This window comes from Haliotis rufescens, unplaced genomic scaffold, assembly GCF_023055435.1.
Source record: "Haliotis rufescens isolate VD_foot unplaced genomic scaffold, xgHalRufe1.0.p SCAF_94, whole genome shotgun sequence".
NCBI classification, from domain to species: Eukaryota; Metazoa; Mollusca; class Gastropoda; order Lepetellida; family Haliotidae; genus Haliotis; species Haliotis rufescens.
This window is the reverse complement of record NW_025964388.1, coordinates 997,262-1,016,982: the sequence shown is the minus strand read 5'-3', so window position 1 is coordinate 1,016,982 and position 19,721 is coordinate 997,262. Positions and strand designations below refer to the sequence as shown.

The 19,721-nt window shown below is 40.6% G+C and overlaps 2 protein-coding genes across 6 annotated transcripts in view; one reads left to right on the top strand and one right to left on the bottom strand.

Moving 5' to 3' along the window:
• Window positions 1-19,721, bottom strand: part of LOC124137729 (arf-GAP with coiled-coil, ANK repeat and PH domain-containing protein 2-like) — a 138,128-nt gene that overhangs the window by 58,431 nt on the left and 59,976 nt on the right. The gene's annotated exons all lie outside the window — the stretch shown is intronic.
• Window positions 1,909-19,648, top strand: LOC124137660 (insulin-like growth factor-binding protein complex acid labile subunit). Its single transcript, XM_046504052.2, has 2 exons — window positions 1,909-2,062; window positions 15,309-19,648. The coding sequence occupies exon 2, from the start codon at window positions 15,369-15,371 to the stop codon at window positions 17,508-17,510; it is 2,142 nt and encodes a 713-aa protein (XP_046360008.1). The 5' UTR covers window positions 1,909-2,062; window positions 15,309-15,368; the 3' UTR covers window positions 17,511-19,648.

Sequence of the window (19,721 nt, the reverse complement as noted above, 5' to 3'; positions counted from 1 at the left end):
TCAGACCTTTGGGCCACCCATGAGTTCACAACAGATGCACCTCAGACCTTTGGGCCAACCATGAGTTCACAACAGATGCACCTCAGACCTTTGGGCCAACCATGAGTTCACAACAGATGCACCTCAGACCTTTGGGCCAACCATGAGTTCACAACAGATGCACCTCAGATCTTTGGGCCAACCATGAGTTCACAACAGATGCACCTCAGATCTTTGGGCCAACCATGAGTTCACAACAGATGCACCTCAGATCTTTGGGCCAACCATGAGTTCACAACAGATGCACCTCAGACCTTTGGGCCAACCATGAGTTCACAACAGATGCACCTCAGATCTTTGGGCCAACCATGAGTTCACAACAGATGCACCTCAGACCTTTGGGTCAACCATGAGTTCACAACAGATGCACCTCAGATCTTTGGGCCAACCATGAGTTCACAACAGATGCACCTCAGACCTTTGGGCCACCCATGAGTTCACAACAGATGCACCTCAGACCTTTGGGCCAACTGTGAGTTCGCAACAGATGCACCTCAGACCTTTGGGCCAACCATGAGTTCACAACAGATGCACCTCAGATCTTTGGGCCAACCATGAGTTCACAACAGATGCACATCAGATCTTTGGGCCAACCATGAGTTCACAACAGATGCACCTCAAACCTTTGGGTCAACCATGAGTTCACAACAGATGCACCTCAGATCTTTGGGCCAACCATGAGTTCACAACAGATGCACCTCAGACCTTTGGGCCACCCATGAGTTCACATCAGATGCACCTCAGACCTTTGGGCCAACCATGAGTTCACAACAGATGCACCTCAGACCTTTGGGCCACCCATGAGTTCACATCAGATGCACCTCAGACCTTTGGGCCAACCATGAGTTCACAACAGATGCACCTCAGACCTTTGGGCCAACCATGAGTTCACAACAGATGCACCTCAGACCTTTGGGCCAACCATGAGTTCACAAAAGATGCACCTCAGACCTTTGGGCCAACCATGAGTTCACAACAGATGCACCTCAGACCCTTGGGCCAACCATGAGTTCACAACAGATGCACCTCAGACCTTTGGGCCAACCATGAGTTCGCAACGAATGTACCTCAGACCTTTGAGCCACCCAATATACACAAATTATTTTGGCAATTATTCACAAAAAATCCAAAGTACAACAGGTCACAGAGTGAGTGAGTAGGGTTTTGTAGTACCACTAGCAATAATATCCTGGTTGAGAACACCAAAGAATTGGCTCCAAATTGAAGAATCAAACCAGAATCTCCAGCAAACAAACCACAAGACGACCCAACTTCACCACGGCCACGTTTAGAACTGAGTCAAACTCAACTCACTTTCTCATAGCACTGATCATCACAGAATGAGTTTGATTGTGGAAAAGGAAAACATATACCGTATTTGACGTAATAAGTGCCCAGGGCGCTCTCAAAATTAGAAATAGGGGGCTCTTATTAGAATATAATTTTGGTGAGATAAAAAACGAGGTTGAAAGATTGTAAATTTTGTGGTCAGCCTGAAATGATATAAAAGAAGAATCTGTGTGTATTATACACGATAGATATATTTGCAAGAATTTAATTGCCCATAATTAAGGGTGCATATAACAAACGAGTGCGTATTACACACGAATAAAAAAGTCTTGTGTTCATTGATTAATGAAAAAGGGTGCTAACTGGGATTGTTCACTTGCCAATATATTAGCAAATAACGCTGTGGGCGCTTATTAGAGCGGGGCGCTTATTACGTCGAATACGGTAATACCGTTCATGAAAGTGTCATCAAATATACAGCCCTTCTGTTTTCAGGACTCTTCTGGTCAGTAACTCCCACAACACAAAGACACCAGATACTGAAACAAACCATACCTCTGTGAGGGTGTCTCTCCAGTGAAACAGACTATAGTGGGAGGTCTCTGTCATCATTCAAACTCCCCTTCCATCCTACAGTGTGCCATGCTCTGCTAGACCGACCAGACTAGTTGTCATACTGACACATCAAGAGGATTAAACAACCATTTCTCACTGGACTCATTATTACACGCAGGTGAGTTCAAGGAGTTTCTTTAATTAAAGTATTCCATAGTTAATTTTCCCCCATAACTTACATGTGCAATGTTTATTATATGCTATGTATTTTCATAAAGCTATGATATAAATCACTTCAATCAGTCTAAAAATATATCTTAAGAAGCTCTATTTAGAGATACGAACAGGATTTTATCTTTTGCATTTATTTCTGTGAATATTGTTTAATATATATACAATATAATGTGTGTAGGTGTTCTGAATGCATATCTGAAAAACTCTATTAAGCATCATGTCAAAAACTGTTATGATACATGATGACACCGCTCTAGAAACTCACATTGACAGCCCACTAGTCCTCATAATGATAACGCCCTTGAAACAGGCAAATTTCTACTAGTCCTTGAGCTACCTTAACTATTGGGCAGTTTGGTAGAGACTACAACTACAGGACTAGTGCCAATTCTTAAAGCTGTGACATTTCTTAAAATGTCATTTAGTACACTGAAACACTTGAGAATGCATCATCTTTAACTCGAAATGAGAAAAGATGTGTTTATACACTGAATGAGAATCAAACCCGTAGGACAGACAACATGGTTGTGTTTGATAATCTCTTGCCCAAATACCCAGAACAACTTAACTTGATTATTGTGGCCATATGTTTTCAGAGAGTTTCAGTATGTGTTGCAAAAATACTGGACCCAAAGAACCGTGGTAGATTAGGTCTTCAGCAACCTGTGCTTGCCGTAAAAGGCGACTATGCTTGTCGTAAGAGATGACTAACGGGATCGTATCCCAATTGTGTGAAAGATGCTCATGGTGTCAATCACTGGATTGTCTGGTCCAGACTCGATTATTTTCAGACCGCTGTCATATAACTGAAATATTGCTGAGTGCGGCGTTAAACAAACAACCAAATAAACAAAACCACAAAAACACTACATATATGTACTTTTCTTACTTCAATCAATCGCATAACTCTCACATTATATATATTTTGATTGTTACTTCTAAAAGACCATCAATATCGCTGACCATTTGCAATGAATGATTCAAAACTTGCATCATTTAGGAAACAATCAACTTGTTTATCATCAGCCATGTTACTGCCATTGGTGATGGACGTCCATGTTTTAGCTGTTGGTGATGGACGTCCATGTACAACAACAACAAACTTTTAGTTTATCTTGTATTTTCCTTCCATCACAAACCGCTCCTTCCCATATCACCCATATGCTCGACCCATCATCATTAACCTTCACGCCTCGTCCTCCTGAGTCAGCAGGATTTCTTCAAGCTGAGTATGATCCTAGACCACTGATTTCGTCAATAGCTGTTTAAGCAGGTAATTTAGCCCAGCAAAGAAAGTCAAACCTAAATATGCTTTTTACATATTTAGGCCGGTTCATATGTAAATGGTTTTTATTACACGCACAAATGGTAAAATCATTCTTTTAACTTAAAAACTATTCTCTTTAAACATATGGTGGTCTCATCTTAAGGTACTGTCGCTGGTTCTAACTGGTTAAAGATGTGGTCATGTATATCAAAGGAATATACACTGGAAAATGAAATAAGAAAATATAATCTATATACCATATTCCTCCCAATAAGCACCCAGAGCCTAGGTGATTTTAGCGCTAAGGTGATCATACTTCCCATACTTCAACATAGACTTATGACAACCATCGTTCTAAGATCGCTTTGTGGAACAGGGCCCTGGATGGGGAAATTTGTTTGTTTGTTTGTTGTCAGCAATATGTCATCTATATGACGGCGGTCTGAAAATAATCAAGGCTGGACCAGACAATCCAGCCAATTTGGATACGATGACATGCATCAACCCAGTCAGCGAGTCTAACCACCCGATCCTATTAGTTGCCTCTTACGACAAGCATGGGTTGGTGAAGACCTATTTTTATAAAAATCTGTTAATGTCTTTGAAAACGAACCAATCTGAATCCCTGACTGCACCCAGACCCTCTTAATTTTAAAAAAAGTGTACAGTGATAGATATATGAAATGTCAATGCCAGAGAATAACCAGTCTCAATTATCCATCAAACAGATTCCATTGGGTGTAAAAGGCAAAATAGAAGTGAAAATTCTATGAATGGATCACTGAAAGTCTGTGATGACACCAGGTGTTCGTGAAAACGGTAATCATGTCCTGCCCTACAGGCAGCACCCGCCACTCACACAATTTTCATAAAACAGTAAGTGTTTGTTGCCTGACAGCCATTGGCGAAAGCCTGTAATCAAACCAGACAAGCAAGATCAAAAGACCAGAAAATCTAGCGTTACTTTGTTCAAAATTTTAATTTTTAATTACGTCTGTTGTGTACATGTATTGTATTATCCAAGGGATAATACCCTCGATAATACCGAGGGACATCGGCCATGGATAAGGGATTTAAACTTCTGCTCAATATAAGTATTAAGAAGAATATTTAAGAAATATGTTCATTTTGCAACACAGTGGGGGGCAGTTTTATAATGTCATGACCCAAACATTTCTCAGCATAATTAATAAATTGGAACCAACTTTCAAATTACAGTTACATGCAATTATTAAGGAACTGTGTGAAATCTGTGGAACCCTGTACACTTGTCATCCCATCGAACGTGATTCACAGGAGAAGGAATTTTAACCACCCACCCACATCACTGCGTGCCTGGGGAAGTTAAACACTTCATCCTGGTGCTCTCCCCCCCCCACACCTCATCAAGTGATGCATATCTCCCTGGCAATAAAACCACAACAGTTTCCACGAGAGTCACGCAGAATCCACGATCTCAACAACTCCAACTTATATCAGTTGTAACTCTGGGGAAGTTACGACACTGAAATGTTCTGGTTTGAATGTCATGAATGCAAACCGTTGTTTGAAGCTGGGTCCTCGAGGAATGTTTAAAATGTGCGCTACACCGACAAATAGAGACTATTAGCCAAGTTTGCTTTCATATTTTAAATATCATATCAGGGTTAGAAACTAACAGTTTTTGTCCACTAGTCCTTATAATGATAACATATAGCAAAACCCTTAAAATGGGCCAATTTCTACTAGTCCTTGTGATACCTTTACTATTGGGCAATTTGGTAAAGACTACAGGACTAGTGCCAATTTCTAACGCTGCTTATATTGGGAATAAAAATTGTATTATGCTAGCTTTTGGCCAAATGTGCCGATCTTTATTCGCTTGTCACGTCAAAGGTCTGGTTTGGATCCCTACATGGGTACAATGTGGGAAGCCAGTTTCAAGAATCTCTCACCTTGATATTGTTGGAACATTCCTAGAAGTAGCATTATAACAACCATACGCATGATTCGGTCTTTAAATAAATACACATTCCAACAATTTCAGTCTTTTGATAATGTACAGTTCAATAAGTATTGTCAACAAGGTGCTTACAAAACCTGAAACTTTGCTTGATTCATGTCAACTTATTAATATTTCACTTGAATGAATAGAATTTCTTCCATTATTGCCAGACAAACATTAAGCATCAGCATTACTTGACTTGCCTTTGAATGTGTTTGTGACGGGTGCCACCTTTTTGCAAACACCTGGTATCATCATTATTTAAAAGTGATTCATAAACACATGCTCTTGATATAGTCGGACTCCTACTGACTGCTCTATGCAGAGATTTCTATTGGATATGGAAAGGGTTTTGTCGTTTTATTTACTATAAATCCTGAGCATTGGCCAAGTTAGCAGGTATTTTGTACATACAGCCTTACATATCACTCATTTAGCTGAACACTACATGCTCCAATAAATCTAGGTAGTGTACAGCGAAACACAACATAGAAACTCTTCCTCGTTTCCGCATCCGAACCATTCCCTCAAACTGCAATCACATGTGCCTCATTTGTCGCAGACGACAATAACTGTCCTGTTATGACTCACACAAACACTTGACTCATAAACGAAGGCCAGACCCCTACTAAAAAACACACTATCCATCAAACACAGTCATAAACAATATGTTGTTGTTTCCATCAGCAGGGCCACGCCAGGGCTGTATGCTTGGTCCTTCACTGTTACATGTGTTTAACAAGATCTCCTTACAATGAAAAACAAGTTGTTGTGATGGAGATATGCGGAGAACCTTTTAACCTCAAGGGCATTTAGTACTCATAGGGCATTTTCATTGTGAGGTGAGGTGAAATTGGGTTTAACGTTGCGTCCAAGATTATTGCACTTATATGGCGACGTGCATGCACGTGTGTGCGTCTGGCTGCTTGTACTAGTCCGGACTGATGCTGATTTATAGTGCTAGCCCACTGAGATACCATGCCGCAGTTTAACATGAATACCCCACTCAGACACAGTATACTGACTTCGAGCCGACCAGTCCTTGTTTTAGCCCCTTAATGTCGAGCGCCAGACAGGGTAACAACAAGTACCGTCTTTAAACGTCTTTTGGTATGACACAGCCGGGGATCAAACCCCGGACCTTCCGCTCTCCGGGCGGACACTCTATCACTAGACCACGGAGGAGGTCCGTTCTCATTGTGATGTTTGTGTCACATTGATGCTGTGAGCTAACTTTTTAGCAAAAGAAATCCTGTTTCAAGGGGTTTTAAATTCTCAATAAAACACTTCCATTGTCATGTCCAAGATATTTTTGTGTCTAATAGATATTTGAGTAGTTTAGTTTTGTTAGTTTGTTTGGTTGTTGTTTAACGCCGCACTCAACAATATTCAAGCTATATGACTGTGGTCTGTGAATAATCGAATCTGGACCAGACAATCCAGTGATTGACACCATGAGCATCGATCAATGCAATTGGGGTTCGATGACATGCATCAACCCAGTCAGTGAGCCTGATAACATAATGACAAAGCTCGTAACTTGACATTAACTCACTCTCCAGTGACTACACTTCAGTGAGTGAGTGACTTTTACAGACACATGAGCAATTAGAGCTCCTCTATCACTGCTATGACTCCAGGCCATGTATTAACCCTCATCCCATTGAAAGTTTACTTTGTTTACTTTTCAAGACAAGAACTTTGCCACAAAACAGATACCTGTGAGTGTGAGTGGGTATGGTTTTATGCCCCTTTTAGCATCATCTCAGTAAAATATCACGGTGGGGGGCACCAGAAATGCCTTCACACATTGTACCCGTGAAGGGAATCAAACCTTTGACCACGAGGCAACCCAACAGCCCCATACAACCACGAGGCAACCCAACAACCCCGTACAACCATGAGGCAACCCAACAGCCCCATACAACCACGAGGCAACCCAACAGCCCCATACAACCACGAGGCAACCCAACAACCCCGTACAGATACCAGCACAAAAAATAACATTAGGGCTGTAACGATTCACCAATACCAACTGTATCATCGACACTTAGGTACACACGATATTTGAATCGTCCGTTTCTGAGATCGCGATACGCTAAAAATAGAAACAGAAACTAATTGAGTTACTTCCCGTAATGGCAGAAGTAACACAGCGCCACCTGTAAGCATGGCAGAACACAAGGACGTGGTACCTGAGGACATCGACTAACTGTTACATTTAACAACCATCCCGTTGTTTTGTTCTTGTGGTTTTCTTTGTTAAAGTTTTTCAGATAACAAAGAATAAATGTTTGAAGAAAGAGGCTTCACAGCTGTATTTCAGTAATTTCATCATTTCTCACTATTTGATGCATATCATGATACCAGCAGTATTGTCAGTCTGTATCAGGATACAATCGTATCGCAAGACACCAGGCAATACTCAGCTTTGATCAACATCCTATTAAACTGGCTGAGCTTCCGCAAATGCTTTTCATCTGCAATTACTCCTTAAAGGTCTACAAAAAAACATAACGTAAAAATAGATCATACTTGAATACCCAAATGAACTTTAATTTAAACTTGAACTCTATTTGCCACTCCTGCTGATGTCACCGAGTGCCCACATGTTTCGAGTGATATGACGCAACTTCTAATAAACTGCACTGATACCCTAGAAGTTTGAAGATTACTCACTCCTGTTGAAAGTATGCATCATGTAAACACATGGAGGAGATGCAGACCGCTAGGAATATCCAATGACTTTTTCATACGTCTAGACGATGAAAGTTATCAATAACATGTTTTTGATGATGAAAGATCCAAGACAATAAAGGATATTTGTCACCTTGACCATGTTCTGCAAAAGCTGCAAAAAAATATTTGTGTCCCTGATGGGGGCATTAGTTAGCCACAGGATCCTGTTTCCTGAACACCTGGTGCCATCTGTTAGTGCAGTTATTTGTGTGAGTGAAGCGTCTGGCTTCTTTTCTTTCGGCAAAATTGACCAGCATAATTTTTTTTTCATGTGAAGCTGATCATGCAAGCTCATGATGACAAAGTTGCAAGTGCATGTGTCATGCTCTTGCAATAACACACACCAAACAGACAGGGTTGAAATCAATAAGACACAAACGAAGAAACGTGTAATCGTTTTGCTTCATCGGTATCTGTTTCATCACAATTGTGACAGAGATTTTGTTTGTTTGATCGCCCCACACTTCTAGACATCAAAACGTAAAGTAGATACGCACCTCCAGAAATCTCATTTTCATAAATCTTTGACGTCCTAAAGCTACACAACAATCCAAAAACATCTGGGACTCAAACTCAAGCTCTGCAGATCCTGGTCTGGCTAAAGGGCATAATTGAACAGAAGATTGAAGTGCCTTAAAATTTAACCACTGGGCCAACTGTGTACAGCTCTTACCACTTATGATGATTGACAGATAAGAATTAGTTATTGAGGTTCTATGGGTCAAGTATTCCATCAGACAGATAAGTATTGGTTATTGGGGACCTATGGGTCAAGAACTCAATCAGACCGATAAGTATTGGTTATTGAGGACCTATGGGTCAAGTATTCCATCAGACAGATAAGTATTGGTTATTGAGGACCTATGGGTCAAGTACTCCATCAGACCGATAAGTATTGGTTATTGGGGACCTATGGGTCAAGTACTCAATCAGACCAATAAGTATTGGTTATTGAGGTTCTATGGCTCAAGTATTCCATCAGACAGATAAGTATTGGTTATTGAGGACCTTTGGGTCAAGTACTTCATCAGACCGATAAGTATTGGTTATTGAGGTTCTATGGGTCAAGTACTCCATCAGACCGATAAGTATTGGTTATTGAGGAGCTGTGGGTCAAGTACTCCATCAGACTGATAAGTATTGGTTATTGAGGTTCTATTGGTCAAGTACTCCATCAGACAGATAAGTATTGGTTATAGGGGACCTATGGCTCAAGTACTCCATCAGACCGATAAGTATTGGTTATTGAGGTTGTATGGGTCAAGTACTCCATCAGACCGATAAGTATTGGTTATTGAGGTTCTATGGGTCAGCTACTCCATCAGTATTGGGTACTGGGGACCTTTTCTTGCAAATGTTTCATATATCAGATAAGTATCAAATACCAGCAACCAGTCTTGTGAGTGAGGCCTCTAGCATGACTTTAGGGAGGCAACATTGCAGAGTGAATTGCAGTGCCTCCAATGACTGGGCCACCAATGCTCCCCAAGTCAAATAAGTATTGGTACTGGTCCTGCCAAGAATTACATCAACTGGATAAGTATCAAATAGTGTCGACCTATTCTGTACCAAGAATAGGGGACTCAGGGAAAGAATATTTCAACACAGTGTGGACTTCAAACAATGTCAAATCTTCTTGTATTCAAGTAACCAATAAATGGTCGTTGTTGCATATTACAAAATGAACGGTCCACAAGAACCAGTAGGGAGCACCCAGTGCAATGTGATGTTTAAACGTCTGGTTACACAACCGAGTCTGTTCTTGTAAAACAAGTTACACGGCAAGGTGAATCATTTTCAGAAAAACAAACTGGACTAGTTGGATAAAACACTGTTGTTGACCCCATCTTCGAAGCTGCTTAAACGGCTACAACTGCACCAAGGATTCTTTTTGTATAACAGTATCTAGGTATATTAAAGCAGAATTCAATAGCTGGGAAAGGGTTACTTAAACCAGGATTTTGTGATTGGGATTCAGTAACAAGGATTCAGTCACCCAGCATGTGGTCCTGGGAACCCGGCCTTCTTTCTCGGAATCAAAGTAATTGGTCCTGGGGACCCTTGTGTCCCGCAATCTAAACAGGTGGTCCTAGGCACCCTTCTGTCCCGCAATCTAAACAGGTGGTCCTGGGGACCCTTGTGTCCCGCAATCTAAACAGGTGGTCCTGGGCACCCTTCTGTCCTGCAATCTAAGCAGGTGGTCCTGGGGACCCTTCTGTCCAACAATCCAAACAGGTGGACCTGGTGACAGGTCTGTCCCGCAATCCAAGCATAAGGACCCTTCTGTCCCACAATCCATGCATGTTGTATTGGGGCCCTTCGTCTCTTTATACGAGCTATGAAAATTGGTCATGTTCAAACTGCCTTCAGTAGCTTCACGTTATTACAAGTGATAGGATCTAGTGACAACACACAGACCACTCTGACCAAACCCTTTTACCCCATGCACCAGTATCTCGTTATAAACTGTGATAGCACAGGGGCTTTATAAAATTACAAAGGTTTATTTAGATGGCAGTTTCCTCACGCAACTTGAAAAGAAACAAAAACATGTATTCTGATGAGCTGCAGGATGTACATTACTTTCCTGACATTGGACAGCCTTCCTGACACTAGACAGCCTTCCTGACACTAGACAGCCTTCCTGACACTGGACAGCCTTCCTGACACTAGACAGCCTTACTGACACTAGACAGCCTTCCTGACACTAGACAGCCTTATAAACACTGGACAGCCTTCCTGACAATAGACAGCCTTCCTGACAATAGACAGCCTTCCTGACACTGAGCAGCCTTCCTAACACTAGACAGCCTTCCTGACACTGGACAGCCTTCCTGACACTGGACAGCCTTCCTGACACTAGACAGCCAAACACATTATGGTGAAACAATCTGAACATGTTGAAGAATGGACATCATGTGTTGCAACTGCTTGAAAGACCAGAGTCACCATCATAAATACAAAGAAGAGTCATCAGGAGATCCCACAGGTCAGGTGGAATTTGGAAATGGAGTTAAGCTACTTATACCCCAACATTGGTTCATTGCCATTGGATACCTTCAGTTCAGCGAAGAAACAAGTAATACTATTCAGTATTTTTCAAAATCCCAAATCATCAAGTTTCGACAAGAAATATGTAACGGTCTTGGAGTTCTGCTCCGAAACGCAAAGCATTCATTTGTTATGACTAATGCCCAGCTTTGATTCCCAACGTGTGCAAAGTGTGAAACTCATTTCTGGTGTCCCCCAGTGGATATGGCTGGAATATTGCTCCAGTGCTCAAGTGCCACAAAAAAGTCTCTACATATTCATTCTTCACAGGGGCGGTCGGGTAGCCTAGTGGTTAAAGCGTTCGCTTGTCACGCCGAAGACCCGGGTTCGATTCCCGACATGGGTACAATGTGTGAAGCCCATTTCTGGTGTCCCCCGCCGTGATATTGCTGGAATATTGCTAAAAGCGGCGTAAAACCATACTCACTCACTCATTCTTCACAACTCTAACTAGACCCCACAATTTGTGCTGCTGCCAAAGTATGCCATAAACATCTGATATTCTACTGATATCTGACATCATCTAGGGAAATCTCTCACACCACCTGTGCCTTTTTCAAGACTGTAACCTTTGCAATACAGCCTGGGTCATATGTTTACACATTCCCCCATCACTTACCCTGCATTGTATAAACCAGTGTGTCTTACACAGAGGCAGAGAGGTACAGAAGGATGGGAACATATGGCGTCACAGGTCCGACCACACACACTCAGTCTACCACCAATCGCACCAGCTGGCCATTGTGCCAGTCTTCTGTATCAGACATAATTGTCAACACATTGTAAACATAAAATCACAGAGTTTAGTTCAACGCCTCTTTGAAAAGGATTTCATTCATATTGCAGCTTGATGTGAGAGGGAAGCCTAAAGTGATGCAGGTCGGAGTAGCAAATGCAATTATGCAAATAGCTTCTAAGCCCTATATTTTGTGCCTAACAGAGGATTTGCAGTGTCAGCAAAATCTTCCTCATCTTAATCCAAGGCTTATTTATATACTGCCAAAAAAACATGCGAACCATCGAAAGATATGGAGTAGTATGAACGTTAAAAAGACATGTTTCCAATGTGTTCCACTTCATGACAAAACTAACAATCAGTCAAGTGTTACCAGAGAGTGTCTTTCATCTTATCAAGATATGCTGCATGTGACTTCCAAACTTAATAGGCTAATTCGCGCTAAAACACAAGACAAATGATGCATCTCGAGTTTCGGATCTATGACGTCACATGTGATGCGTTCATGAGCATTGATTCACACAACATAGCATGATGTTCGTTTGTTCATCAAACCAATCTGATATCTCTTGACTATGAGTAATTTTTCATGTATTACTCAACATGTATGGTACTCAAGTTTCTTTTGTTGAACATTCTTGCAATAACTGGGTTCTGCAACTAGCGTGTCTATGTTCACATTTGGATCATAATTCGCATCATTCCAACTCATAGAATCTTAAAGGATTTCAGGTTACTGGTGCCACACCAAATTACAAAAGACCATTTAGAAGCACTGAGAAGGAATTACATGATATGTATCATAGAAGAAACAGACTTTCAGAATTCCCAAACATACGTCTAGATGCTATCTTGAAACAATAAATGTAATAAAGGAGCATAGAACTCACTACCGAGACAAGACGCGTATGTAAGCATTCCCAACATAACGAAAGGCAGTCCCACTAGACTGGTGTGTGGTGATTACCTTTGGGCCACGTTTTTTATCATAAGAACAAACAGTCTGATGCTTCAGTGGAGATGGAAGGCAGTTCATGTCTGTCAGTGTGTGTCTGTTGGTGTAGCCCTATCATACATAAGACAAACAAAACTTCCCACACCCAACACTTCAGATAAGGCTGATGAGGTTAAATAATGCTAATCAACTCGCCTCAATCAAATAAGAGTGCTTTTTTTCCTTTTTTTGTTGTTTAATGCCGCACTCAGCAATATTCCGGCTATATGATTGGTTTGTTGTTTTACGCCGCACTCAGCAATATTCCAGCTATATGATGGGGGTCTGTAAATAATCAAGTCTGGACCAGACAATCCAGTGATTGACATCATGAACATCCAACCAGGCAATTGGGCCACGATGACATGCATCAACCAAGTCAGCAAGCATGATCACCTGATATTTTCTTTGTTGATGAAAATGGACAAAATTGGCTACCGCACATCAAGTATCTTCCACAGAAGGGGACAAGATCAACAGCCATGCATGCGGACATGATGTCAACTTTAGGACATGGTGCTCCTTCATTTGCCACTGTTACGAGGCGAAGAGAGCGCCCCAAAGGTGATCCTAGATCATTCTCAGCAATATTCAGCAGTACTTAGCAATATTCCAGCTATATGACGGCGTTCTGGAGCAGACAATCCAGTGATTGACATCATGAGCATCGAGCCAGGCAATAGGGAAACAATGACAATCATTAACCAAGTCAGTGAGCCTGACCATTGCTGAACGCATATTCTTCCCCGGATCTTTCTACAAAATAACAGACTGCCATTAACATAGTCTCTGATACAGTCTCTAGACAAAGCGCAATCCCCCAAACAAGTCGCAGTAATCAGGATTCAAAGAATGTATGGCAATAGATATTGGGAAGAAGATACTATAGAAATAGTCACAGAGAGTGTACTTAAAGTTTCAAGTTCAGGGGACAACAGGGACCTTGAAATTTATCGCTCTTCTATATGATTCTGTTACTTCATATATTTTCAGTCACAAGAGCAGTGTGGATGATGTGTTGTTGAGTGTAGGACTGAACCTTGAAAGGCTTTCTTACCTTATTTTGTATTTATGCTATTCCCACGCCTGTAATATTTGTGAGTAAAGATCTAGAGAATCTCACCCTCGTGTCTTTTTATATATCAACATGAGTGGATAAAAGTGGAAAAACTTCAAGGTTGGATATTAAAAGACACGAGGGTGAGATTTTATTTATTATCAACATCATTCTTCCAAGGTTTTCAGTTTGTAGACAGTAATCAGCAGTGTCTTAAGTGTAAAAAGTACTTCTAACATCTTCAGTAGCAGAGCCATTAGTGATGTCATTTGATTGTGACATCATGGTAACCAATGATGTCACAATGGTCTGCAAAGTATTGTGATGCAATTTCATGGCAGCGATATCTACAATGTAGATACCGCTTCATCTCATCCAAGCGACATCTCCTGTGGGAGCCAGTTTTGGATGATAAAATGTGTACAATGTTTCAGCAGTATAGGGCCATGCTTCGAGACAGGCTGTTGTCTGCTTGTTCTTAGTTCAGATCGACAACCCACTCCAACATTGTCCTAACCTAAGAGCTTGGCTACCTGTAGATTTAACTGCTAAACTGAATTTGGAACCCAACTTCCTCAGTTTAAGGAAGTTTAAGTGCTCACAGATGATGTAGACTGGTATTGCATGAATAAGCATGACAAATAATTTGTCTACAGAAGGCTTTGTATGTCTAATATCTTTTCCAATCAAAAACAGTCTTGATGGTCGAACAACTTGAAATACTTTGGGAAGTCAAGTTTCAAGGTCTCTCAAAGAGATTGTGTGGACTCCTTAAATCATATTCTATGCTCAGGACATTTCCATGATTTATTTCTTTTCACCAGAGCCATTTAATTTATTACTACCAAACCTTTAAAAAATCTTTGAGACTATTGCAACGACCTACTACTCTGAACACCTGCAATCATCCACAAACTGCTGATCATTCCCAATCTACTGCGATCGGGAAAATGACAATTGGGAAAATGCTCCTATTATTTCCTATACATCTGGCAATAATCTGGACAAAAAACAATACAATATTGATGATGTGATTTAGAATCTTTAGTTTTGAGAGTGAGTGTGGTTTTACGCCACTTTTACAAATATTCCAGCAATATCACGGCCGGGGACACTAGAAATGGGCTTCACACACTGTACCCATGTCAGGAATCGAACCCGGGTCTTCGGTATTACGAGCGAACGCTTAAACCACCAGGCTATACCCGACCGCCCCTCAGTTATATTATGAGACAAAACAAAGATACATCCATATCTAAATAACAACAACACAATATTGTTATATTTAAAAATATTATTCTTTTTAAGTTTATTTTGTCATATTTGTTTCACTGACCATGCCTTTTCTATTTATCTTTTCAGATGATGAACCAAGAGTGAAGCTCATGTAGAAATACAGCAGCAGATACACAAACATTCAAAATGGCCGACATGCAGCGTCTGCTCGTTTGCCTTTCCTTTGTGACAGCAACAGCACTAGCTTCTACTCCAGTATGTCCAGCAAAGTGTCGATCTTGTCAAAACAACATCACAGATTGTTCCATTATGGAACTGGCAAACCCACCAAAAGATGTAGACAAAAACACAAAGATTTTCAACATTGGTGGAAATGCTTTAAGGGTTCTCGGTGAAAATTCCTTCAGCAAACTACCAAATGTTGAAGTCTTAAAGGCAAGTGGAAACCAAATCAGAGTTGTGAAGAAAAAAACTTTCAAGAATGTTCCCAAACTCATGACCCTTGACCTGTCTAACAACAGAATTGGAAGAATGTACTCTCAATCCTTGATGGGGCTATCAAATCTTAAAACTCTAAACCTGGCCAACAACAATCTTCAAACAGTGACCCAGATCTTAGATGTTGTTCCCACATTGTTCCAACTCAATCTTGGATCCAACAAAATAAAAGTCCTCCATGCTAAAACCTTTTACAAGAATGTCCATATGCACTACCTTGACTTGAGGTACAACAAGCTTGTCAGAGTCCATCAAGATGCCTTCAAACATCAGAAATATTTGCGCTACTTGTTCCTCAACAACAACCCACTGGCTAGTCTTCCTGCACTCAATATGGGCAGCCCGAATCTTCAACTGATTGACTTTTCTCACTGTCAGCTGAAGAAGGTCCCTCAAGGAATCCCCCCTTCTGTTTCCGACCTTCGTCTTGGTCATAACAATATAGTTGAGATACGTAAACGGGATCTTGAAAATATCACCAGACTCCGTATGCTAACCTTAAACAACAACAAAATCAACAGAGTGGCATTCATGGCTTTCTCAAAGCTGAAGAATCTTCAGGAGATTTGGCTGAGAGACAATGATCTCATCTATATCCCTCGAGGATTGCCAGACAATCTCAGAAAGCTTTACATGGACTCAAACAATGTGGTTGATATCCAAAAAGCCCAATTTGCAAACACATCCCAACTGGAATATTTCACAGTTGAGAAAAACAGAGTCCAAACAATCGAAGCAGGTTCCCTGTCCAAATTAAGGTTCCTGAAATATCTCAACCTTCAAGGCAATGGAATATCAACCATCTCCAAAGGCATGTTCAGCAACATACGAAACCTGACCACACTCACTCTTTCCAACAACCCAATCAACAAAATTGAGAGTGGAGCTTTTAAAAATCTGGAGAACCTGACATCCCTTTACATGTCCTATGTCCCACCTTCAGATGAGTTTTCCCTGGAGGACAACTTCCTTCCAGGAATGCCAAATCTTGAAAAGCTTGGCCTGATGGGCAGTCAAAGTCTCGCTCTGCAGCTACTCCAGATCATTGATGACACACCAGTCATGCAGCACCTGACCGAGCTGGATCTGACCTTCAACGACATCCAAACCCTCCCACCCTCTGTGCGGAGGGTCTTCCCTAAGATACAGGCCCTGTCCATTGATGGCAACATCCTTAATTGTGACCACCGACTTCTCTGGCTGGCAAAGTGGATGAATGAATCAGATGTCAAATTCTTTTCTTATGAAGAACCACTATGTGAGGAACCAGAAAACAACAAAGGAAAACTGCTCACCGATGTTCCAGAGACAGATTATGTCGAAGTAAAACAAGAATTACCTCCCCCTCCACCAGTGCAAGAAGATGACACAAGGAAAGTTGAGGTGGCAGAGGAGGTGGCAGAGAAGGTGGCAGAGAAGGTGGAAGAACCAGTCCAGAAGCTGAAGGTTGTGCAAGTCGAGAGAGTTGAGAAAATCAAACAGAGACGTAAAGGCCTAAATCCAGCACACAGGGTGGTGAACGTACCAGCCAAAGCTGCAGCAACAACAACAACAGCAGCTCCTGTAGCATCCAGAGTAGAGGCAACAACAGCAAAAGCTCCTCAACGTGTTGGCAGACGTCAAAGGCCAACCAAAAACAAGGCAGCCAACAAAAGACAAAGGCGACTGAGGAACAGAAGACGAAAGAAGACTGATAAGAAACGTCGAAGGAAAAGGCGTCACCGAAAGACGGAGGATGACAGGCAGAGAAGATATGGAAATGGCCGGAAGAGGAACAGGAACAGGAACAGGAACAGGAACAGATCAGCAACAGCTGCACTGGCAGCTTAAATGACATGGTGCGTTTTTTAAACCATTACACTTTTAATGACCAATAGTGATGGATTCTTGAAATAGGACCATGTACTGAATATATAATCCACAAATTATGGTTCCATAAACTTTTACAAATGAGGCAGAGTTCAGTCTTCGCAATCATTCTAATGACCAAGGTAAATGAAATGTTTCGAACAGTTATCACATACTACGGATAAAAGACTTTGCTAAATGAGACAGAACATGGTCTTAGCAATCACAACACTTCTAAAAACCGATGAAGATGATTCTTGAATAGTTACAATGCACTATGGACCTATTACGTTAACTCCGAAACAAACACAGTGTGAAAAGAACTGCAAACACATTATTCAAGGAAGATGTTTGATTCAACTCATCTACTTGAAAACCAGCATAGTGGGGTGATGCTGGCAAGCATAATGGACCAAGGACTTGCGATAAGCCCGAACAAAGACATTTGACTCTAAAGCAGAGATGGAAACTGATATCAAGTATTTTTTAACCATGTAACACACCCTATCCTCCGAACAACCACAACAGTATTTAGGCTTCATTTTCAAAATTACAAATAAACCACTTGGAACTTGTTTGGGCATCCAGGGATGCAACGTAACCTGAATATTCACTAGCCCTGAATAGTGATAACGTATAAGGACAACCCGTCATAAGCCTAAATTTCAAAATTTCAACTAAAGAGTAGACTAAAAGACTCGGGAAAGCAGCTAGTGCCTATAGACATTGGCCATTCATCATATTGGTAGCAGCAGTAGCAAATATATGTTAATATCATAGCCAATGTGAAGCTAAAAGATATTTTTAAATAAGCCTTATTAATTACAGAAATATTTGTTTCATAGACATAATTGAAACAGCTCTTCTCAGCAAAATTGGATGTATATTTATCCAAAGGCACAGAATTGTGGATACATTATAGTATCATAGTATCTTGTATTGTAGGCCACACCAATTTACTTTCTTCTTTAGAACTGGCAAAGAGGCATGAGGTAAAAATTAAAACAAAACGTTTCAGGGTTGAGTTGACTTTAGTCTCCTTTTCAATTCAAATTTTAATGAAATACAAACAAAGCAACACTATTAAACAGAAAGCAATTTGGTCTAATACTTTCAAACTTTCAAATTTGGCATGTCATCTTTAAAACAAGAAAAGGAGTTGGTGTGTCCTGAATAGGATGTGAGTTCACGTTACAGGCAGCTAGTGAGACGTTGCTGAAGCAGAGCGTTCCTCTCTGCCAGGCAAGTCACACCTGGCAAGCAGGAAATAGATGCTGAGTCGGCTGGTTTAGAAATCATCACCTTCATTAGAATGCTTCTTGAGAATCCTCCACACCCAATATCCTTGCATTAACAGGCCATTACCACTGTGCCAGTACATATACACATCTCTCGTAAAGACAGAAATAGCCCAGCTGAGTATTGGAACAAGGCGTCATCACCTCCTGTCAACTCATCTTCTTGTTGCTAATGTTTAAAAAACATTCATTTGGCTACGAAAAACTCATTATTTGTTAGTAGAAATTATCGATTAATTTACCAATGTCCCAAAATAATCTCCACAATACTTACTGAAATATCTATCTGAAATAGTTTTGCTAAAATATCTATCTGAAATAGTTTTGCTAAAATATCTATCTGAAATAATTTTGCTGAAATATCTATCTCAAGTAATCTTGCTGAAATATCTACCTGAAATAATTTTGCTGAAATATCTATCTGAAATAGTTTTGCTGAAATATCTATCTGAAATAATTTTGCTGAAATATCTATCTCAAGTAATCTTGCTGAAATATCTATCTGGAATAGTTTTGCTGAAATATCTATCTGAAATAATTTTGCTGAAATATCTATCTCAAGTAATCTTGCTGAATACCTATTTAGTAAATGCTTAATGCCAATAAATAACGCTCTTTTCACAAACAACAAAAATCTATTCAAGATCATGTAAATTTGTCACTGTTTCCTAAAGTCAGGATTTGACAAATAACAAACCATCCCACATAACCCGACCCACCAGAACCCCAGCTGCTTGACATGTTCAGTTGTAAATGCATGACCTATTGTGAGTCAAATGTATGTAGAAGCTTTTGTATTTGTAATAAAACTATCAGAACATTCTTCCTTTTCTTTCACACATATAACAATAGTTACCATTGACAATAATTGTCAAATTGTTATTGTCAATGAAAA